At 39.3% G+C, this 22,944-nt stretch overlaps 1 protein-coding gene across 1 annotated transcript; it reads right to left on the bottom strand.

Annotated features, from left to right (window-relative positions):
- Positions 1-1,647: 1,647 nt before the first annotated feature.
- Positions 1,648-20,720, bottom strand: KLHDC8A (kelch domain containing 8A). The gene is made up of 7 exons (XM_032217325.1): positions 20,476-20,720; positions 15,181-15,236; positions 14,237-14,652; positions 11,311-11,475; positions 7,033-7,248; positions 4,397-4,498; positions 1,648-3,103 (listed from the first exon to the last, which is right to left on the bottom strand). The coding sequence occupies exons 3-7, from the start codon at positions 14,610-14,612 to the stop codon at positions 2,910-2,912; spliced, it is 1,053 nt and encodes a 350-aa protein (XP_032073216.1). The 5' UTR covers positions 14,613-14,652; positions 15,181-15,236; positions 20,476-20,720; the 3' UTR covers positions 1,648-2,909.
- Between the last annotated feature and the right edge of the window lie 2,224 nt (positions 20,721-22,944).

The following is a 22,944-nucleotide window of genomic DNA, read 5'->3' on the forward strand; positions in this document are numbered from 1 at the left end:
GCTGAAAGATGATATTTTCTGACTTCCTGTTTGCTTATCTGAGGATGGGACATCCTTCCAGGATAACATGCACATCCATTAAAAAGATAAAATCTCTCTTGAGTCATGCTAGTCCCTAGTGACTGTATTGACTCATCCAAAGTTTCTCTTAGGCTGTGGGGGTAACAATATGACTTCTTTACAGGTCACATGATGGGAGCAGTGACTGAAACCAATTTGCAGAGAACAGGTTTTCCCATCATGAATATAAGCCACTGGCTGTTTCTTCAGAGCAGGAATGCAGAGACTCATTCTCAATTCTTAAAAGTTGTGTTTTCTGACTTGTGTCATTTTGTTCAACTGCACCCTGGATTTCAATGTGCTTAAACTGCCCACTCTACACAACTACCGTGCACTAGGGTAGGAACACCCCTTCTTTTCAGTGTCATTTTGTTCTGGGTTGCTGCCCCTCCTGCCCGCTCCTACAAGGACCAGAATGGTGAACTTCTGTTCCTTTTCTTCATTTCATTTTCTTGTTAGTTCATAGTCAGAATGGGGAAATGCGACCTTTTTTTTCTTGTTTAACTAGGTGAACTTGGCAAGAGTTCTGCCAGTTTTCCTTTGCAGCCATGTGAAGCAGGAACAGTGGTGGGATTCAACATTTTTTTACTACCGGTTCTATGGGCGTGGCAGGGGAAAGATACTGTAAAATCTCCATCCCAGGTGTGGGTTCTGGCTGCTGCTACTGTCGGTTCATTCAGGGATGCACTGCCCGTGTGCACTTGAAGCATGCTATGTGCACATGCATAGCACTAAAATAATGCTTCTGCATGCAGAAGCAAAAATCAAGATGGTGGTGCCTATAGCGACGCCGAGAGAACGGTTTGAGGGTGTGGCAGGCTGAGTTACTACTCAGCCGAACCGGTCCAAACCAGTAGGAACCCACCTCTGCCCCATTCCCTCCCCACTCCAGGGGAAGATTACTGCAAAATCCCCATTTCCTCCTGATCAGCTGGGGCTCGGGAGGCAGAAAATAGGTGAGGGAGGGCCCAGTTAGAGGTGGTATTTACCGGTTCTCTGAACTATTCAAAATTTCTACTATCAGTTCTCCAGAACTGGTCAGAACCTGCTGAACCTCTGAACAGGAATGATAAAAATGTAATGTTTTCTTTTTAAGTAGTGGCTGTACCAGACAGGAAAGTGAAGGGGAGTCAATGAGGGTTGGGGGCTCACACAAAACTACAAAATCTCAATATCTGTTCCCCACAGTAAGGAAAGCAATTTGCAGTATGTTCCTGGGATGGAAGGGGAGGGATAAAGAAAATAGGAATCCACCAATCAGGGCCAGTGGTAACTACAATCCAAGTAAGACACCTGGCTATCATTATAACCAAAGAGGACGAAAGATTGAAATTTGGAAATGGATTTCTTAAGCCTGCTTCATTTCCAGATAGTATGTACAGAACAGCTAAGTAGCCTAAGGCTGCAGTGCAGAAAAAAACCTTAGTGAATGTATATGATTGTTCTATAGTAGCTAAATCAACACTAAGAATAGTATTCTTGCAAACGTTAGGCTCTATTTTTTTTCTGTATAAGAAAAGAACACTAACTGCCCAGAGGGATTATTCAAGTTACAATATGAACATAGATTTTAATTGTGTTGTTTGTTAATAACTAACCAGAACAGATAAATAATCAAACTGACAATTTCACCCTGTAGATTATATAAGATAAACAATATATGAAACAGATTTTTTAAAAAAGGCAGGCAAGACTGCACCCAAGGGTTACTGTTGCCATGGGACATGTGAAAGTGGCTATGAATCAAGTCCATAACTTCCCTGCTACTCAGACATCAATTATATTAAACTCAACCACACTTCGTGTGCTTTGGATCAGAAGTCTTCAACCTTGGCAACTTTAAGACTTGTGGACTTCAATTCCCAGAATTCCTCAGTCAGAGTCACTGTGTGCATGCCCACACAAAGAGGAAGGAAGGAAGGAAGGAAAGCTCATGGAAGGGAGAAATATTTGGGTTCGTGGAACAGAGGCATTCTTCTCCTGAAATTGATTTTTCACCTATAATCTTTTGTTTTCAGACCCTTGGATAAAGCAATCTGCTATTGCAATGACAGAATATACTGCTAATAAGTTTTTTGTTCTCACACAAATCGAGGTGGCTTCACTATCATAAGCTGCATGATTGGAAGACATTCATGAAAGATGCTTTGAATGTCTGTATGTCCAATATCACAGTACGGAATTTTGAAGACTACAAACTCTTCAATTTTTTCCCAACAGAAAAAAACATTAAATTCATTATCATAATGGCAGTATTTAAGAGTTCAGAACTGCTGGGGCACACTGCACTCTAGCTCTGTGAGATTCCCTTCTTTGTTTCCATTGTGACTCTTCAAAAAGTACTTGGAAAAGCCCAGCACAAAATCTTAACGATTTTGTTCAACTGCTGTTACTCGTACATGATATTTCAGAGGAAAGCAAAATCTTCTTGCAGTCTTAGATGATATGCTTCCTCATCCTTGGATGAAACTTCTTGTTAGGCTATGAACCTTGATTGCTCCATTTCAAAACTGGCCTGATTTTCAGCCATTCAGAGTTGACAGTGGAAGTGCCCTATAATCTCATACGTCAGTGGTGCTCCATAATGCTTCAGGAAATTACATCATACTAGGAAGGAGCTTCTGCTAGCTGACAGAGCCACAAAGTTGTGCAGCTACATGGAGCAAGAATTTGTTCTCTCCAAAGGACATTGTGAAAGGAATTAGAGGAAAGCAAGGCAGTGCAAGAGATGGTGAAGGAAAAGTGTTAACTTTTCACATACTGAAGATACTGGCCCAGCTTCAAAGACGGCAGAGCTATTTCTTGGTCTATAGATCACTCTGAATGGTGAGCATCCAATGACATGCCAGCTAGGAATCAGAAACACATAATGCTTCTACTGCGTCACTCAAACCCTGATTCACTCCACCTATTGCTAGAAGGCAGTTTTTTACCACGATGGTGGAGCAAGCACAGCGTGGAGTAGGCATAGGTGGTAAACTTTCCCATTTATTCTTTCCAGGATGAAAGGCCTCAGCAGATTCCAGAACAGTTGGCTGGTTTCCTGGTTAGAGAAAAATATGATTACAGATGGATTAAAAACGCACAGAATTCCAAAGCCATTCAATAAACATTCTACTGATCACTGATTTTTAAAAAGAAGGATATACATGTATATGTGTTTATGTATGCATATTTGGGGAAAATATATTCTTTGGGATATATGCTTGGAAACTTTAAGATATGTGGATTTCAGCTCCAGAATTCCTCAGCCAATCTATCTCAGGAATTGCGTGAGCTGAAGTCCACACATCTTCAAGTTCCCAAACTTGAAAAACTGTTGTAGGAACTGTAATTTTGGGGGAAATTACTCCCGTTTCTTAACTAATAGTTTTTGAGAAACCACAGAAAACAAGTTAAACCAGCTGGATTTCTAATGCTGTTATTCTCTTACACAGAAAACAGAATTAATTACATGCCAGGTTCAGAGAACAGTTTCAGAAAAAGGTGATTTCCTCCCTCTGCTTTGATATAAATACAGGCACACAAACACACACTCCTCTTATCCCTGAATATATATTTGGTTGTCTTGTTCACTTTAGAGAAGAAATTGATTTGATTTGTCCTTGTATCATATTCACAGCTGCACAAATAATTGTGAATTTAAACACTTCAGATATTTTGGCGGTCATAGTATAAGCTTATAAAGTTTTGTGTGAATTTATTTTTTCTTCATTTTAACTCTCTCTTCACAGACTCTCAACTTCACACAATAAAAACATACATTTTTTCAGTTCATTTTGTAAGGATAAATATTTAGCTATAATGGATTTTAGTTCAGCATTACTAAGTCAAGTTTTATTCCTGATAATTGTAGAGGTAAAGATATGCTTGACACCTAGACTTTTATAATAATACAAAGCTCTTCTGGGGAAATTCCATCCATCCATCTTTCTTTTTTTCTCTATTTCCCTCAACCTTATCTAGAACAATCATTAAATTCTAGTTCATCATCTGCTGCCTTGGACATATTTATCTGAAGTTTGTGACTTTCTACTCAGAGATCATCACCTGAGCCCTTTAAATTGCACTCTCTGGGTTTCATGCTTAGGAAGGAACCCAGAGAATCCATGATGGCAAAGCTTTATGCATTCCCAGACTAACTGCTTCCCTATTGGCTCCAAAGGCATAGAATGGGCAGGGGATCACCAATGGGATTCATTGGAGAGGTTTTGAGGTAGACTCATGGACAGGCCCATTTCCTATTCACAATATAAAGAAAAGTGGAAATAACTGTTTCAGGAAAATATAGTTCAAACTGGAATTCACTTTGAAGGGATGGGGGGAAAATCCTCACCTAGTCCTCCTGCAACAACAATTCTTCCTTTTAAATAGCCAGAAACGAAATCTGCCCGTCGTTTTTTCAGAAAAAATGAGTGATCGATCTTCATCCAGCCCCCTGAAAATTAACCCGATTCATTATTAAATGATCTTGACTTTTTTTCATAGCCAATAACATGTTAGAGATCTATAACTCAATAGTTCTTTTCTCCTCACTGATATATTCTGCGGGCTCATATTTCCCTCCCCCTTATACTTCTTTTACTCTTTGGTACAGACATGATCACCAAGTCTTTCAATTGTATTCCCCGCCTTTGCCATTGTAACTTCTGCAGAATGCCATGGTGTACAAATATGGACATTGTCTTCTGGGGAAATTATTATGGTAATACAGTCAGTGCAGCAATGTTGGGACGGACCCTTTTAGTTAACCCCACAGAATAAATACTATTACCTGAGAAATTCTATTTCAGTGTTTCTCAACCTTGGCAACTTGAAGATGTCTGGACTTTAACTCCCAGAATTCCCCAGCCAGCATTCGCTGGCTGGGGAATTCTGGGAGTTGAAGTCCAGACATCTTCAAGTTGCCAAGGTTGAGAAACACTGTTCTATTCCATTGAGGCAGGCCTGAGGAAAGATACCAGTTTGCTGAGGAATGGAGAGAACCAACATACAACTTATCCTGGGTTTCTTTTCTTTTTTTTACTAATAATTTTAATAAATGGTTTAGAAACAACAATAAAACATAATGCAAACTAAAAAAGAAAAAAGTGCAAGAAGGCAAAAAGTAAAAAGAACCCCCTTTAAAAAAGCAGCTTCCTACCCTCATCTTATAACCATCTTTTAGCAATAAAAAAGGTAAAGGAGTCACTGTGGGTTATACTCCACTAGTCGTTGCTGACTATTGGGGGGGGGGCACAGTGCTCATATCTGTTCCAAGGTCATTGAACCAGCATTGTCCTAAGACATTTCTGCAATCATGTGGTCAGCATGACATCATAGAGCACTTTTACTTTCCCACCAAAATGGTACCTACTGTATTTATCTACTCACATTTGCATGCTTTCGAACTGCTAGATTGGCAGGAGCTGGGGCAAGGACAGGAGCCCCTCATGTGATGCTTGGGTCTCAAACCTAGTCTTCCAGCCAACAAGCCCAACATCTTAACCATTGAGCCACCAGGCTGCCCCTTTTTCTTAGGCAACTCAAATAAGTAACATTTCCTTATCCAATTACCAGTAAAATTCCACACAGAGCTCTAAAATATTAACGTTCATTAACATATAAAAGTTAACATTCCACATCCAACTCTTCCTGGGTTTCGGCAAATTTGGAGCCCATGGCATTAGAAAAGAATGACAATCTGAAGTTCAAGAGAATCTCATAAAAAACTGATCCCCTCCATTAACTCTATAATATGTGAGGCCCTTTCTCTGGTGTGTAGTTACTGTTCACAGTAGATGATAAATTGCTTCACTTCTCAGCAGACTCGTCCCCCCCCATTAATTTAAAACTGACCTCTGGACTTGTGAATTTCACATAAAGATTTTACATCTGAACTTTAAAGCTTAATATAAATTTAGGAACAATTGGCAGTACAATTGGAACAATGAGTTTTCTGGCACCTGGAGAAACTATTTTTGTTACAAATAAGATTCTTGAAATCCTTGAAGTGGCAGTCAGCAAACTGAATAACAATGTTTTGCTACTTAAACTATTATATTCATTATCATATTAACTAATGAAGGCCTTATAATGCAAACACTTGGTTTGAAAATATAATTTACATGATGGGCTTCTCAAATACGTATTTAGGGATAAGTATATAATTTGATTCAACTTAGGTTGTGAAATCAAAAGCTGCAATTCATAGTGCTTACTATTATATTACATACCTTAATTCCCTTATTACATCAGAGATACATTTTTGGGATATAGGCTGCTTTTTACTTTTTTGTGTTTTGCTAGAGACAAGTAGGTGGAATCGGAATGGAATCACATTTTATTCTAAGTAAAATTAATATTTAAGATAAATACATTTCATATATTTTCCTTCCTGTCCAGTTCTAAGTAACAGTTTAATAAGGGCAATTTGGCAGTAATTTCTTTAGGATCAATACGACAGATCCCAAACTTTGTAGAGGTTAAATGCAAACCAGGGAACATAAATTAGATTGTACACCCCATTATAAGGCTTGGGTAAGCAACCTTCAGTTCATTAGGTACATACAGCCACTTTTTATGCTTTCAGAATGTTCCCAAACTGTATTGCTGATGGCAACAGCAATAGCACTTAGACTTATATACTGCTTCACAGTGCTTTATAGCCATAAGCAGTTTACAGGGTCAGCATATTGTCCCCAACAATTTGGGTCCTCATTTCACCCCAGAAGGAGGGAAGGCTGAGTCAACCTTGAGCCTTGAGCCTGGTGAGATTTGAACTGAATTGCAGTTAGCCGGCAATCAGCAGAGGTAGCATGCAGTACTGCATCCTAACCACTGCACCATTGTGGCTCCTAATATCCATAGCAAACCACAGAGAAACAGAGGAATAATTTTACTACTTATAAAAAGTGTGTCATAAAAAGCTCCCCCCCCCCAATCAATGCCTAGCCACATTGGAATTTGGAGGACAATCACAGAAGAACTCACCTTGCTCGATGTCAAAGACGTCCACATTTTTCATGAACTTGGGCTGACGGTACAATCTGCCCTGCCGCAATCCCCCAAGGCTAAAGATGTTGTTCTCTGTGCAAATAAAGGTGGAGAAAGCCCTTTTGCTGGGAATGTTGGGGAATTTGGTCCAAGATCTGGTCTCAATGTCAAAGACTTCAAAGGCATTCACAGCATACTTGGATTGCCTTCCACCTTCAGTAAAGAAAAGCAGATACTGTAGTAAAAGATCATCTTGGCTTCATCCCAATATTATTTTTTCATCATTTTGAAAGCAGCAGGGAATGGGAACCAAAGTAAAGAGATGCTATCAGAAGTGAAGGGAAAAAGATTCTCCAGGCTACTGAAAAACCAGCTCAGTTTTATGTCCTTTTAATCCTCATCCTATTAGGAAATAACAAGACCCAACTACCTATGAAATATTTAGAAGAAGAATGACCCCTCATTAAGCAATTTTCTCTGGATAGTCACTCAGCTGAACAGATTTTTCTGCTACTCTTCAACATTTTAGTTAGAAAGCTAACTTATCACATGGCACAACTGATCATTATGATTACACTTAGAACTGTTATTCTTTAAGTTCATAAATCAGACAAACCGCTATCTGTATATTTGGCATAAAATATGTGATGTTGCAGGATAATAAATTTATTCCGTAGATGTCCTATCAATTATGCTTCAAAATGATTACATATTTTCTTCAAGGTTACAGTTATGATAATTAAGCATGTCATAGAGCCACGGTGGCACAATGGTTACAGTGCAATATTGCAGATTACTTCAGCTGACTGCTGGCTGCACTTTGGTAGTTCAATTCTCACTAGGCTGACTCAGCCTTCCGTCCTTCCGAGGTGGGTAAAATGAGGACTCAGATTGTTGAGGGCAATATGCTAACTCTGTAAACTGCTTAGAAAGGGCAGTAAAAGCACTATGAAGCGATATATAAGTCTAAGAGTTATTGCTAGTAGCTTCTACCAATGTGTTCATTTTATACAATATTACATTACTGTTGGCCTTAACCAAAATGCAGACATGATGGGTAATCACTCCCTCAACACAGAACTGGAGCCAAAAAGGGAGCAATAAAAAGTAAGCAATGAGAGGGAGCTGTCAGCACATCTGGGAGAGCTTGAGATTTGTAGAATATATATCTACTTTAAAATCATCAAAGAAGGATTACGCATGCTTACCAGCTGCAGGAAGAATGAACAAAAGAGAGCCAGAAGAGCTCTTTACTGTGAGTTCTGTTTATGTAACTACTTTAGTAAAAAAAAATTAACTCACTTCCTCTCCTATCGCCCTTGCTCTCCCCTTGCAGGAAGCTTGATAACTATTGTCTGCTCATTTTCAAACTGGACAACTTTAAGAGGTGTGGGCCAACTCCCAGATTTCCCCAGCCAGCACTTATCTACTCATGCCTAGTGCTCAGTACAGGGCAGTGGTGGGTTTCAAATTTTTTTAGAACCTATTCTGTAGGTGTGGCCTGTTTTATGGGAGTGGCTTGGTGATCATGTGACCGGGTGGGAGTGGCTTGGCAGACATGTGACTGGGTGGGAGTGGCCAAGTTGATGTTACTGAATTCTTTGACCCAAAGAGTGACCTACAAAAAGAAGATATAAAAAAAGGAAATTTATTATTTTGTGCACTTACTACTTAAATAAGAATAAAATAAGTACACAAAACAATAAGACAGCTACTTACAGAGGAAATATGGCTGTCCTTGCCGGTCTTCAACATTACTGACCACCTTACACGCACACTTCCAGCCCCTCTGCCTCTTCCCTCTTCCTGGATTCATTCAGTCATTTTTAAAAGAGTGAAAGAGTGTGTGCATGTGCACAGGCTGTGAGTTTTAAAAACGTCTTGTGTGTGTACAGGCTGTGAGTTTTAAAAATGTCTGAATGAATCCAGGAAGAGGGAAGAGGCAGAGGGGCTGGAAGTGTGTGCTTGTGCACAGGCTGTGAGTTTTAAAAATATCTGAGTGAATCCAGGAAGAGGGAAGAGGCAGAGGGACTGGAAGCATGTGTTCCTATAGTATCTTCCAGCACCTCTTCCTCTTCCCTCTTCCTGGATTCACTCAGACGTTTTTTAAAACCCACAGCCTGTGCACACGGACACACTCTTCTAGCAGCCCCTCTGCCTCTTCCCCAACATCCTCCCCCATCTCCACCCCAGCCACTCACCAGTTCTTTCTTCTTCTGGTTCTTCTTCTGAGAACTTTTCGGCAGCATGGTGAGGATGGGTGGGTGAGTGAAAGAACGAACGAGGGGAGGGAGCGTTCCGGTACGGGGCCTCCTGACCGAAGAGTATGGGAAGGCATGCTAAATTTCACCATCCAGACGGCCGTACCAGTCCGTACCGGTTGAAACCCACCTCTGGTACAGGGTGTTAGCCCTGATGTAGATGTGAACAGAATTTACTCTCATTCTAAGACCATACTGAAGTGTAAAAGAAGTTGACAAAATTTGCTTCTATTAATTAAGAAGACAACTTACTTATTCATCAAAACAGCTAGATCAAAATAGAAATGCCTTTTATTATTTCACTCGCCTCAGATCTTATTACCCTTTGATTTAATCTTTGCAGACAGCAGGTATGTTGGGTGTAGGAGAGATACTGCAGTCTCGGAATGTTTTTTATTAGCTATATTATCAATGTTCAAATTCAATTTTGTGTGTACCAACTTTCTATATTGATAACATGATTGACCTTCGAGGCAATAGATATAATGACAATGAAGGGGGACTCTCATTTCCTTGCCTAAAGTGCTTTAATATCTTCTTAACTGCTATTCTCAGGTTTCCATCATTTTCTTCTTTTTCAGTTTTGCCTTCTTTCTATACTATCTCTGACCTGCATTGTTCATCTGATTTGCTATCACTCTATAAAGGACAAGAGCATTCTATAGTATTTTAGCTGAACATAGACTAAAGTAACTCAGAGTTTCCTATCACCATGCTATTTCCTAAATAAAGATTATATTTCAAGCACTAGACTCAGGAATTCTTTCTTGTAAAGGTTTTTCTCTTTATATATTCTTTCCACTCTATCCAGCAAGCAAAATGTCTGACCTTCAAGCTAGAGATTTCTTGATGGAAACAACAATCTGGAAATACCCTGCCAGGAGAAAGTTGCTAATTGGTAATGAAGAGAGGAGAGGGACTTAGATAATGTGCAATCTCTGACTAATTTGTGACCCCAGGGAGGTAAGTCAGAGGCAGCAAACTGACTTTAGCTAATGAATGAGGGGCAGTTATGATAGAATTGCCTGGAGGACCACTGTGGACCACAGGTGGTTTGAAGTATACAATCTGAACATGTGACAGCAAAGCCTATATTAGATGGACACTGTGTGTAAAAAATGTTAAGTCTTTCCAGGTTCTCTTGAGGTTGGTAGAACTGAAGAACATAGTAATCTTGATCTTACATAAGATAAAGGTAAAGGTTCCCCTCACACATATGTGCTAGTCATTCCCGACTCTAGGGGGCGGTGCTCATTTCTGTTTCAAAGCCGAAGTGCCAGCGCTGTCTAAAGACATCTCTGTGGTCATGTGGCTGGCATGACTAAATGCCAAAGGTGCACGGAACACTGTTACCTTCCCACCAAAGGTGGTTCCTATTTTTCTACTTGCGTTTTACATGCTTTCGAACTGCTAGGTTGGCAGAAGCGGGACAAATAATGGGAGCTCACTATGTTTTCGTGGCACTAGGGATTCAAACTGCCGACCTTTCTGATCTTACATAAAGTAGTTTTTAAAAAGAGCTAAAATGGTCTTATTTTTGCAGAAACAAGACTAATAATTGGTTCTATATTTTTATCTTTCTGGGAACATAACAATTATTACATTTTTTGCCACATATGTCACCAACAATAACTGAAACCGATTCGCAAAAGTTTCTTATTTTATTTGTGACTGATGGTTTTGAAATGTCCCTTCAGTATTTTTTCTTCCAAGAGCCCATTTGTGGGTTTTTGCTCCTTAATCTCACAATATTGCACAGGGAAAGTGACATTCATGTAAATACTATTTCCTTCCACTATGAGGGAAAGATGCAGCCATGGACCTGTGGTTTCAGTAGAAAACCTGACAGTTACCGCACAGACATTTTTACTCAAAGGACATTTTCAGCACTGTATATTTTAAGCAGCTGTCTGAGGAATAAGAAACGGGTTTTTGAACTATGTATGTGGAGACAAATTAAAGTAAGGGCTACAGTTAGCTGCAAAATGGGAAGATGCTTGAGGTGTATTCTTACCCAGAACATAGATCTTGGTGCCCCGCAGAAAGGAGGTGGCAGCATACCTGGGTGTAGGCATGGTTGCCAAGGACACCCAAATGTCTTTAAGCATATCATAATGTTGCATATAATTGTGAGGACGTAGATCTGCTCCCATTCCACCAGCTGCATAGATTCGGTAGTCTGGAATAGGAAGAGAAAATGAAACAAAATATGAAATTGGTGTTAGGGCTTCAACAGGCCAGGAAGAGTTTACCCCATTGTATATGTGGAGATTTAAGGACAAAGTTATTAGGCAGAAATATACCTGAGTTATAATCCATTTTACATTTTAAATGTAAAATCTGAATAATCCCTGAATGGAAACACATTAATTGTTATCATATTCCAGCCTTCCAGCTCCAGCGGTCCTTGGAGGAAGCAAGCTATCTCGACCCCTTCCAGTCAGGCTTCAGACCCGGTTACAGCACAGAAACCGCTTTGGTCGCATTGACCGATGATCTTTGGAGAGCCAGAGATGGGGGACATCCCTCCATCCTGGTTCTCCTTGACCTCTCAGCGGCTTTCGATACCATCGACCATGGTATCCTTCTGCGACGACTGCGGGAGGTGGGAGTGGGAGGCACCGTGTTGCGGTGGTTCTCCTCCTACCTCTCGGACAGGTCGCAGTCGGTGTTAGTGGGGGGGCAGAGATCGACCCCTAGGCCCCTAACATATGGGGTGGTGCCTCAGGGTTCGGTCTTATCCCCCCTACTATTCAACATCTACATGAAACCGCTGGGAGAGATCATCCGCAGGCACGGGATAAGATACCATCAATATGCAGACGATACCCAGTTGTATCTGTCCGCCCCGTGCCAACTCAATGAAGCGGCAGACGTGATGAACCGAGGCCTTGAGGCCGTTATGGACTGGATGAGGGCTAACAAGCTTGTACTCAACCCAGAAAAGACCGAGTGGCTGTTGTGCTTCCCTCCCAAAGATTCGACCAATATTCCATCACTCAGGCTGGGGGGTCAAATTTTACACCCCTCAGAGAGGGTTCGCAACTTGGGAGTCCTCCTGGATCCACAGCTATCTTTTGACCACCACCTGACGGCTGTGACCAGGGGGGCATTTGCCCAGGTTCGCCTGGTGCGCCAGTTGCGACCCTACCTGAATCGGGAGGCTCTCACAACAGTCACTCGGGCCCTTGTGACCTCTAGGCTGGAATACTGCAATGTGCTCTACATGGGGCTGCCCTTGAAGAGCATCCGGCGACTTCAGCTAGTCCAGAACGCGGCCGCGCGAGTGATTGTGGATGCACCTCGGTTCACCCACATAACACCTATCCTCCGCGAGCTGCGCTGGCTACCTGTCGATCTCCAGATGCGCTTCAAGGTCCTACTAGTCACCCATAAAGCCCTGCATGGTAGTGGATCTGCGTACTTGAGAGACCGCCTTCTGCCAATTACCTCCCTGCGACCAATTAGATCTCATAGATTGGGCCTCCTCCGAATTCCATCGGCCAGCCAGTGCCGGCTGGCAACTACAAGGAGGAGGGCCTTTTCAGTGGTAGCTCCGACCCTTTGGAACGAGCTCCCTGTGGAGATTCGTACCCTCACCACCGTCCAGGCCTTCCGCACAGCCCTTAAGAACTGGCCCGTCAGGCCTGGGGACAAAGATAGCCGCCCCTCCCGAATGATGAATGAATGTTGCTTATTATTTTTACTCATATGTGTCTACGTCATTGTTTGTATTTCCCCTTCCTGATTTTATGTGAGCCGCCCTGAGTCCCCTCAGGGAAAAGGGCGGCCTATAAATGTTAATAAACATTCAAACATTCAAACATTCAAACATATTCCACAGATCAAAGAGTACTGTTTTAAAGGTAAACCTTCCACCAAGTTCTGCTATAAATTTATTTATGGCTTTAGTCCACCTAATGAGAGTTATTCACATGCAGAACAGCAATGATAAATATGTGTTCATTTCACTTGGCTAAATTTCAACAAATACTTCTTCTCTAAGTGATGTCTCCTGCAGTCAAGCTCCCATTTAAGCAGGTAAATGCTTGTTTGGGTAAAAGGAAGCTTCTGGCTTTCTATTTCATAACAACAATTTGATACTTTTCATTGCAAATAGTCACCTAAAATGATACAAGTATTCAAAAGCAGGTTGTAATGTCAGGGTAAAAATACTGAAGGGAAAAAAGATTGACGCTCGACTGCACACATTCACCTTCCTATATAAATTCCTACTGAATGATCTTGGCACTCCGTGCTTTGCAAAAACCTTCAGCCTGTCACATGCTCTAGAAAGCACTGATTTATTTGTCCTTTGAGAGCTATAAAAACTTCACCAAACCAAACAGAATAAACAACATCTTCCATATTTGGCAGGAACACAGAATGTGCCTGACTGTATGTGGGTTTAAAAAGCAAAGAAAAGGTCAGGCCATACTCCAATTACAAGACAGACTTCACAGCGTGTTCTAGGCCAGATGGTTGAAAACCACATAAACTCAACCAGAGCAATTCATTGATGTTCAGGTGAAAGGGTCAAAATCAGATAATACTGACTGTATAAAAGAAGTTGATAGCTTCTTGCTGACTAGACAAGCCCTCTGCATATGAAAAAAAAACCATTCATACCACCAATTACAAACATAAATATATCCAAGGCAGGGGTGAAATTCAGCAGGTTCTGACAGATTCTGGAGAACCAGTAGCAGAAATTTTGAGTAGTTCAGAGAACCAGCAAATACCACCTCTGGTTGGCCCCTGATTGGGGTGGGAATGAGGATTTTGCAGTAGCCTTTCCCTGCCACACCCAACAAGCCACGCCCACAGAACTGGTAGTAAAATACTTTGAATTTCACCACCGATCCAAGGACAGGGTACTGCCTTCAATGTTAAAGTTGTTTCTACTACATACTTTATTTTATTTTATTTAAATTTCTTGCCTTTTACTGACACAGAAATGCCCATTGAGGCTTCTCTCAAAGAGTTTCTTTTCTTCCACTTGCCCTCATCTATGTTGTACATCTCCACAATCTTCAAAGGCATCTGATGGGCTCCCATGCCTCCAATCACCATTATCCTCTTGCCCAGTGTAGCTACTGCTACCCCAGCCCTGGCTGTAGGCATTGGGGGCAGAGAATTCCATTGGTTTGCTTCTGGGGAATACACTTCAAAGCTGTCCATTGGCACGCCATTGTCATCACAGCCCCCGATGGCAAACACTTGTCCACCAGCCTCTACCAGGGAAGAATAGACTCTTGGACTAGGCAAAGGTGCTAGGGTTTTCCACTGAAAATCCTTGATGCTTGGCACTTCCATCTCAGGGACAGGGAAACATTTGCTTAGTAATCCATGTATACTGCAACAAAACATAAGAAAGTTTCAGCAAACAAAATGTTCAAACATAGGGATGCAGATTTCAAGTGGCTTCAGAATTCCATGGATGCATCTCTCTGTCCTACAGCTAACTTTTGTATGAGTTTTCTACTATCTCTAGCCTTCCCCATCCCCCCTCTATTCAATCATATCCAATTCTTGGAGACTGCCTAGAAAACTCTGGGCAGTTTTCTTGGCAAGTTGTTTTCAGAAGTGGTTTTCTATTGTCTCTTTCCTAAAGCTGAGACAAGTGACTGATTCAAGGTTACAGCACTGGCTTTGTACCTAAGGCAGAGCTAGAACTGATGGCTCTTCCAATTTCTAGTCTGATGCTTTAACCACTACACCAAACTGGTTCTATAGCCTAGGGTCGATCAAATATTAATGTTAGACAGCAGCTCCTATAAGCTTTGGCTTGGGTATTATGCTGATTGTGGGATCCATCTGGAAGGCTTAAAATCAAGAGGAGGTTGTCCCCTGTGTTCTTTAGATACACAAATAACTCTCATACCTTTTATTGGGTCTTCTCAGTTAATCTTCCATTTCTTTGTCTTCTGGGTATTGATCCTAAATAACAAGATAAATTGCATTTATTCTTTTTGTTCTTGCATTCCCAAATTCCATGCAGACAGAGCCTCTATCCAGCTTTGAAGATTTTCCTCCAGTCAACTTTGCTTCTTTCTTGGGTCCCTTCTTCAAAGCCCCAATTTCTTATCTTCCTGGTTCATTCATACCTACTTCATCTCCCATAAATTGCTGCTGCCTCGTGCAGCACAGCCCTGAGCTGTGAGCACCAGGAAACAGTGCATTAATTAGGGCACAGTCAAAAATTGCAAACTCCTATGATAAGCAAAGGGATTATTTTCCCTGTCTTGCTCTGAACAGCTGACAAGTATGTAAATGAGGTTAGGGACGAAAGGACCCAGCTGCTTATGCTTACAGCGAGCAGCAGCTGCTCCAATGTCCCCATATGAGCATAAGCAGGCTCAGGCTGAACGCTTTCTTCCCAGACAAGATTTTTTTTCTTTAGGATGGAAGAAATTAAGTGGCTTTAAAGATTTAAGCAAATACATGTGTGTAACTGTGGTTCCCATCAAATTGGCATGCAACTGTTCTTGCAGGTAAGATAAAGGAAAAGCTTCATACATGTAATCCAGAAAAACAAGTAAGAGAACAGAAATGTAAATAGACCATGGAAAAACAAGGAGGGCAGTGAGTTATTTTTAAAAAGACAGCCCTGTTTGTCTATGACAATAATATCTAATCCCCGGCCTCTTAGATAGCACATTTACTGATCTATACACTCAGGAACCAGAACTCATTTCATTAAATGGATTGGTTTATACCAGAATAAGCATTGGCCCAGATTATATATTGTTGTGTATGCAAATATCACACAATGGTTTATAAAAAAGCACAAGACTTTTCATGGTTTCAAAAATGAGAAGATAAAGTGGCATGTGCTTGACAGTTTTTGTTGATGCTAACAAATGAATTAGTCTACTGCTCCTGGTTTTTTTTTTCCTATTTTGCAAAGGGAATGTTATATCACTGTAAAACTAACTGCAGGATGAATAGAATAATTCATTTTAATTTCCAGTGTTTTAACTAAATTACTTTCTGATTAAAGAGTGCTTTCCTATTAGCCACACCCACCAAGACAGCAATTTTTCAGGAATTTCCATTATATGATCTCAACATGTGCTGTTGTGTCAACTAATGAGCCTTTTGGCTCCAAATACTCATTTGACCTTGTTTTAAGGTGAATTGTTTATTTTAAATGGATCTAACAACTTGGGCAGAAACCTGGCCTTAAGCAGTAGTATTCTGTTTATAGAGTATTTATAAGATTGGGAGAAAAACAATTACATTCTTGATTTGTTTGTTTGCTTTTTAAATTCAGTTACTTACAATAAAAGCTCAGTTTTACGAACTCCTATTTAGCACGTTTCGGATGCAATGGATAAAATATCAGTGGAAATTACATCCCCAATAACACACCAAGCCTGTTGTTTCCAAATCAGTTCAAACAATGGATGGCCCTTTCTACCAATCAGATAAATAATGTGAAATACAAAATTATACAAATTATATAAATTGATACAAATATCAATTTAGTCAGTTTGAATGGGCATTTGCTTTAATAGATACCCTTTTTTACTCAAATGATTCCTTAAACTGAAGTTGCACCACACTGCTAACTACAATACCATAGTCACACATGGAGAAGAGATCCTTCTTACAAGTAGAATAGATGGCATTACTAAATATTAACTTCCTCCAATAAGAAAATTCATTTTGACTGCTTTTTGGGACCTTGACAATTTTAATATGTTAAAATCTATAATTAAACATTCAAATAAAATCTATAGATATATTAATTAGGCTTTGTTGCTATCATCATCCGCTATTTGGCTTGGCTTATTCGATTTCTGAATTTGTATTCTACCTCTTCTTCCTGAAAAAAACTCAAGAACACTCATAAATATAGATGTATAATAACATTGCATATATTATCACTTTCAATTGACAATTGTTAAAATGTAATTCATAAAAAAGCATATTTTCCTCACTACTGCCCCTTCCAAATATATCTCTTATACCAAAATATAATGGGAATATTATTACTTTTTTCTTGCCAGAAGAACCTCTACCAGCACTTCCTTATCTGTTGTTACCCTGAAAAAACAAACACAACCCCAGTTCTAAGCCATGCAGTATTTTCAGGACTCAGAACACATCCTTAACTGATAACCAGTGGCAAACTGATGATAACACCATGAATGGCATAAAAATGTAACATGTTGAATGTAACATGTTTTTAAGATAGATTTTTCCAAGGCTTGTTCCAAATATACTTTGTGGTTGATCCTAGATGCTTATATATTATTGGCAAGTAAGAATTATACTAGAGTACAATATTTTGATAAATTAGCATGTCTGATTTCATGGAAACCTACCTATATTTGTACCCATAGACAAATTTGGAGAAGTTATGTGCATCAGGCATAAGTTACTAATTAATAAGTAAAGATGCATTAACATTGAAGAACTTGTTAGCCATGTTGGCAGGAATTGTTAGGGTTATTGTTTACAACATATGGAAGATCATCTCTCCTTCTTCCCATCTCCCAAAAAGATAATGTGGTAAACTAGAATGAAAGTGAGTAGATTAATAGCATACTTTATAGATATAGACTTCTGTTTTCACTTTGTCATTATGGGGTACTGAGTGTAGATTAATGAGAGAAAAGAATGAATTTCAACAACTGTGGAATCAGGCTGCAGAATAACAAATTTGATAAAAGTGAAAGGGATCTGAATACTTTCTAAAAATACTGTATAAAAAAGCACTTAGCAGAATGACAGAATTGGAAGGGATGAGGTCTTCTAGTCCATTTCCCTACTCAAGCAAGAAACCATATACCATTTTTTTCAGAGAAGTGGTTCTCCAATCACTTCTTAAAACCTCCAGTGTAGGAGCACCCGAATATTTGGACACATCCATATCATTTCTGGCAACATTACTGAAGTAATTTATGAATATTTTCTTCTGAGATTAAAAAAAAACTTTCCGGAATAACAATAGCACTCAAATTCCCCAGGTTTCTCATCCAAATATTAGCTAGATCCAAATTGCTTAGTTTTAAATACTAGAGTATATGAAACCTGCTCTTCTAACTATGCATCTTCTGCAAAGTATCCTCCCAATTCCCAAGAAGATCAGGGTTTTTGTTAACATTCTTAATCAAGCAAATAGAAGCACCTAGAATCCCAATGATTAAGTCAGAGAGTAACATAAAACAGATGAAAGGCCTATATTAAAGGGTTAAGTATGTGTACGTACGTACGTACGTACGTACGTACGTACGTACGTACATACATACATACATACATACATACATATGAATTCATATATACATATGAATTTGATGGACAATGTTTTAAACTTTGAAATATTAGCAGGAGGGATTTTCCTTGCAGTATACTTCATTTGCCTGTAATGCAATAATTGGGATTTTCAACCCAAACTGGGGTTGGGTTGGTTATGGAAGAAGGCCAGTTTAGTTATCAAATTCATTTATTCTTAATGAAAAAAAAATCAAATAACAAAGTGTTAAAATAAAAGAACATCCAATGTGTTTGTCTGTTTTAGATGAAAGGTTTGAACAAGCCAAGTTTGTCTGACTTTAATGGGTATAGTTTGGCCGGGTAAGTATTTAGATGAGGGACAGAGCTATAGGGTAGGTCAAAATTCATTCCAAAAATGGTCCCATGTTATGGTGGATGTATTGTGTCAATCAATATATCAATACATCCATGAAATCACTTGAAATCAAACTCAAAGGAGTTTCCTTTTTAATTTATAAGAGGAAAACAAAATAATGGCAGTGAAAATAAGAGGGAAAATCAACTTTAAAACAGTGTATCATTTTGAAGTGTAAAAACCAAACCCAGTGATCGTTCACAGTGCATTTATAAAGAACCTTTCACTGCTGAATTAATTAACACCTACAGTGATATTAAAATAAGTCTCTAAGTTGAAGACTCAAATAACAGAATTCAACACTTGCTAAGATACAACTCATCTTTTCTCCACTCTGACTTCCTTTTTTAAAAGAAGGGCTGAAGCAGAATGTCATGGGAGATTGCCATTTTCTCCTGCTTGCCCCTTAAGTATTGGTTCTGATGTGAATTTTGTGACCATTTATTCTTTTGCATAGGGATTTACCTATCTGCACTATATAATATTATCTCACTCTAGTATAATTCCTTTGTCATGTAAATATACAGGGATTAACTATAGAACAATGTATTTAAGTACATACTCTGCATGCAAAAGATCATAACATATATTTATACTTTTAAAATATTAGGTATAAAGATAGCTGTTGCCAGTTAGAACTCAAAATTCTCAGTATGGCAGTTCAGGTCAATCCACAAGAAGCCAGGCGCAGGTTCATAAGATTTGCTGTCAGGTGCCATTTCAAACTAAGGTCTGTTTCCATGGCTAGGAATCATTTATTCCTATTTTGCTGTTTGATATTCTTTCAATACTGAATATGATCTGATTATTTAATTCTTCCTATAGTTTATTTGAATATCTTAGAGAGACAATTCCTTCTGCGAGAAATATTGGCTTTTCTTTAATTTCATGATCACCAATTACATTCCTATCCTGTGTTTTATGCTTCTTTCTCTCATATTTCTTGAAAACACTGTGGTAACACTTTTTGGAAGGATTGTACTTTGCTTGAAATTACCCTTAGAGAAAATTCACTCTGGGTAGCATTTTCCCCCCAACTGCATATCCAATGTATATCTCTCTTGGCGTGTAAACTCAGCTTCGCATACTTAAATGCAATTTCCTCAGTTACAGCATGCATATCTATATTCCCAAATGTTTAAAATACAGAATGACTTTTGACAAATCAAGGATGCAGCTTGCCAAACGGAGACATATTTGTCTTCTTAGTAACTACTGAGGAATAATAGATGAATCACTGATAACCTCTATGCTTAAATTAATCTAAGATCTCATTAAAGTTGTGCACCAAAAAAAGATGCTCCACAGGCAAAGAGAAAAAAGAGGAGGGAATGCAAAAATAACAGCATTGAGTCTGTGTTTGTTGCTTCAAAAATCCTTTCCCCCCTATATAATATTGAAGAACCAGCTGTTATGTATTCTTGTGAAATGAGACCTTTTGCAAAAGAAAAAGAAAGCAGGTTGAACTCCAAAATCTCTCTGTCATTCTCTCATTTGCCCCCTTAATCCCTCCAACTGCATTTATGGATGGTTACTCACATCTGTGCTCTGTTTTCCCTGGAGGCTGCAGTCCTTTATAAGTGGGAAGTAAATCCAAAAGTGATGCAGATTATATGTTGGTAGAAGAAAAGGTGCAGAAAAGATTTCCCCAGCTGAATAAATTCAACCCTTTGGTTTTGCTCTGGAATACAGTCAAATGCAAAAGTATTCCCAATGACTGAGATGACCTGTATTTTCTCAGTTCCTGGGCTAGAATCAACTAAAGAAGAGGGAGGGAGGGAGTAAAGGAGCAAGCGAGAAGAAAAAAACCCACTGAATTACAAGAGCCAGAATAAGCCTTTTATGGCTCCCATGCGTGCACAGGAAGTTTTCCAGCAGCCTCTTGCGTGGCAAATTGCAGGGAGGAGGGGTACTCCATTTGGAATGCAAGGCAGGGTTGGGTGAAAATGGAAGAAATGCTGATGAAAAAAATCACGAAGAGCTTTCAAACCATAAGAAGTTCTGTTCAGCCTTAGAATAAATATGTACAAATCTAGTTATAACAATAATAGCAGCTTAGATCAATTACTTGTGTACAATTCAGTTCCCAAGATTAAAATGTATTCCACTGGAGGGTATTCTGCAATTGTTTTATTAACTATACATTCAAATTACACAGAAACTATTATTTGATATGTCACAGATATTCCAGGACTCAAAGCATGCTTTAGTGGAACATAGCATCTACGTCATGAGATCTAAGACACTGTCATATCTCCGTGCAAATAATCCTCCATTTCGCTCCATAGTTCTTTATCTAGTGATGTTAATCAGTGCCTGCCAAGAAATTACCAAAATGCCCTTTTCAATCACTTTTCATGGCCACCAGAAACGCTAAGCTCACCTGAGGCTCCCTTAGTACTATAATTCTTCATCTCTTCCTTTCCCCTCCACACTATGCTAAGCAGTGCAAAAGCAGCAGACAGGAATCTAAAGACCACGTATCAAGATAGGAAGTTTTCTCTCAAACACTCACTAGATCAGAGGTGGTATTCAGCAGGTTCTGACCAGTTCTGGAGAACCAGTAGCAGAAATTTTGAGTAGTTTGGAGAATCGGTAAATACCACCTCTGACTGGCCTCGCCTCCATCTATTCTCTGCCTCCCGAGTCCCAGCTGATCGGGAGGGAATGGGGATTTTGCAGTAACTTTCCCCTGGAGTGGGGAGGGAATGGAGATTTTGCAGGATCCTTCCCCTGCCATGCCCACCAAGCCACACCCACCAAGCCACGCTCACTAAACCACATCCACAGAACCGGTAGCAAAAAAATTTGAATCCCACCACTGTACTAGATCTACTGCATTGCCTGATCTACCTTTCAAATCTCTTTTCTCAGTTCATGATGTTTTGATCCCTGGAAATCAGAGTTGAGTTCCTGCCGGTTCTAACTGGTTCGGTAGAAGAGGTTCATCAAAACTACCATACCCGTTACCCTGGAGTTGTTGTTGAATAAGATACGGGGTTCAGAGGATTTACAGGGATTTAAGATTAGGCATTATGAATACAGATTATGAGCATTTGCGGACGACTTGGTTGTAACTTTAACTCAACCAGGGAAATCAACTACGGCTTTAATGAACATAATTAATCAATATGGTCAAGTATCTGGGTTTAAAATAAATCTACGGAAAACAAAGATGATAGTTAAAAATATGGACACAAATCAAAGAGAGGAATTAGAAAGAATAACAGGATGTGAGATAGTAAAAAAGGTTAAATATTTAGGAGTTTATATTACAACCTCAAATGGGAAATTATATAAGTATAATTACAAACCATTATGGCATAGAATACAGGTAGAGATGAAGAAATGGGAAAAACTACAACTGTCTTTGCTGGGAAGGATAGCAGCAGTAAAAATTAATGTTTTGCCTAAGTTTTTATTTCTTTTTCAAATGATGCCAATACTCAAAAAAGATGCAAATTTGGAAGAATGGCAGAAGGGTATTAATAAATTTGTCTGGGCAGGGAAGAAACTGAGAATAAAACTTAAAATAATGCAAGATATACGTGAGAGAGGAGGTTTGAAAATGCCAAACTTAAAATTATATTATGAAGCAGTAGTTTTATCAATAATTAATGATTGGATCAACTCAACAGAGGATAGAATACTGAACACTGAAGGGTATGATTTGGTATATGGTTGGCATGCTTATTTGATATATGATAAGAAGGTGGATAAGATTTTTAAAAGTCATATTTTAAGGAATGCTCTATTGCGTGTCTGGAAAAAATATCAATACAAATTAAATGATAAGATACCTATGTGGGCAATACCCAGACACGCAATAGAGAATATAAGCATAGAACAAAAACAGGATGTAACTACATACAGACAGCTTCTTACAATAGAAAGAGGTGTATTACAGCTAAAACCTCTGAATGTACTAAAAGAGGAAAGGGTAATCCAACCTGGTTTCAGTATGGACAGTTACAGGCCAGATGGAAAAAAGAGCAGAAAATTGGTATT

The sequence above is a fragment of the Thamnophis elegans genome, chromosome 5, assembly GCF_009769535.1.
Source record: "Thamnophis elegans isolate rThaEle1 chromosome 5, rThaEle1.pri, whole genome shotgun sequence".
Taxonomy (NCBI): Eukaryota; Metazoa; Chordata; class Lepidosauria; order Squamata; family Colubridae; genus Thamnophis; species Thamnophis elegans.

What these genes read in the sequence shown, in the direction of transcription:
- KLHDC8A (XM_032217325.1), bottom strand. Translation starts at nt 14,612, where the DNA reads ATGGAAGTGCCAAGCATCAAGGATTTTCAGTGGAAAACCCTAGCACCT. An exon ending in CATTTCTGTGTCAGTAAAAG is followed by an intron (nt 11,476 to 14,236) that starts GCAAGAAATTTA and finishes TTCCTATTCCAG; the next exon opens with ACTACCGAATCTATGCAGCT. An exon ending in TGTTGTTGCAGGAGGACTAG is followed by an intron (nt 3,104 to 4,396) that starts GTGAGGATTTTC and finishes TTCTCTAACCAG; the next exon opens with GAAACCAGCCAACTGTTCTG.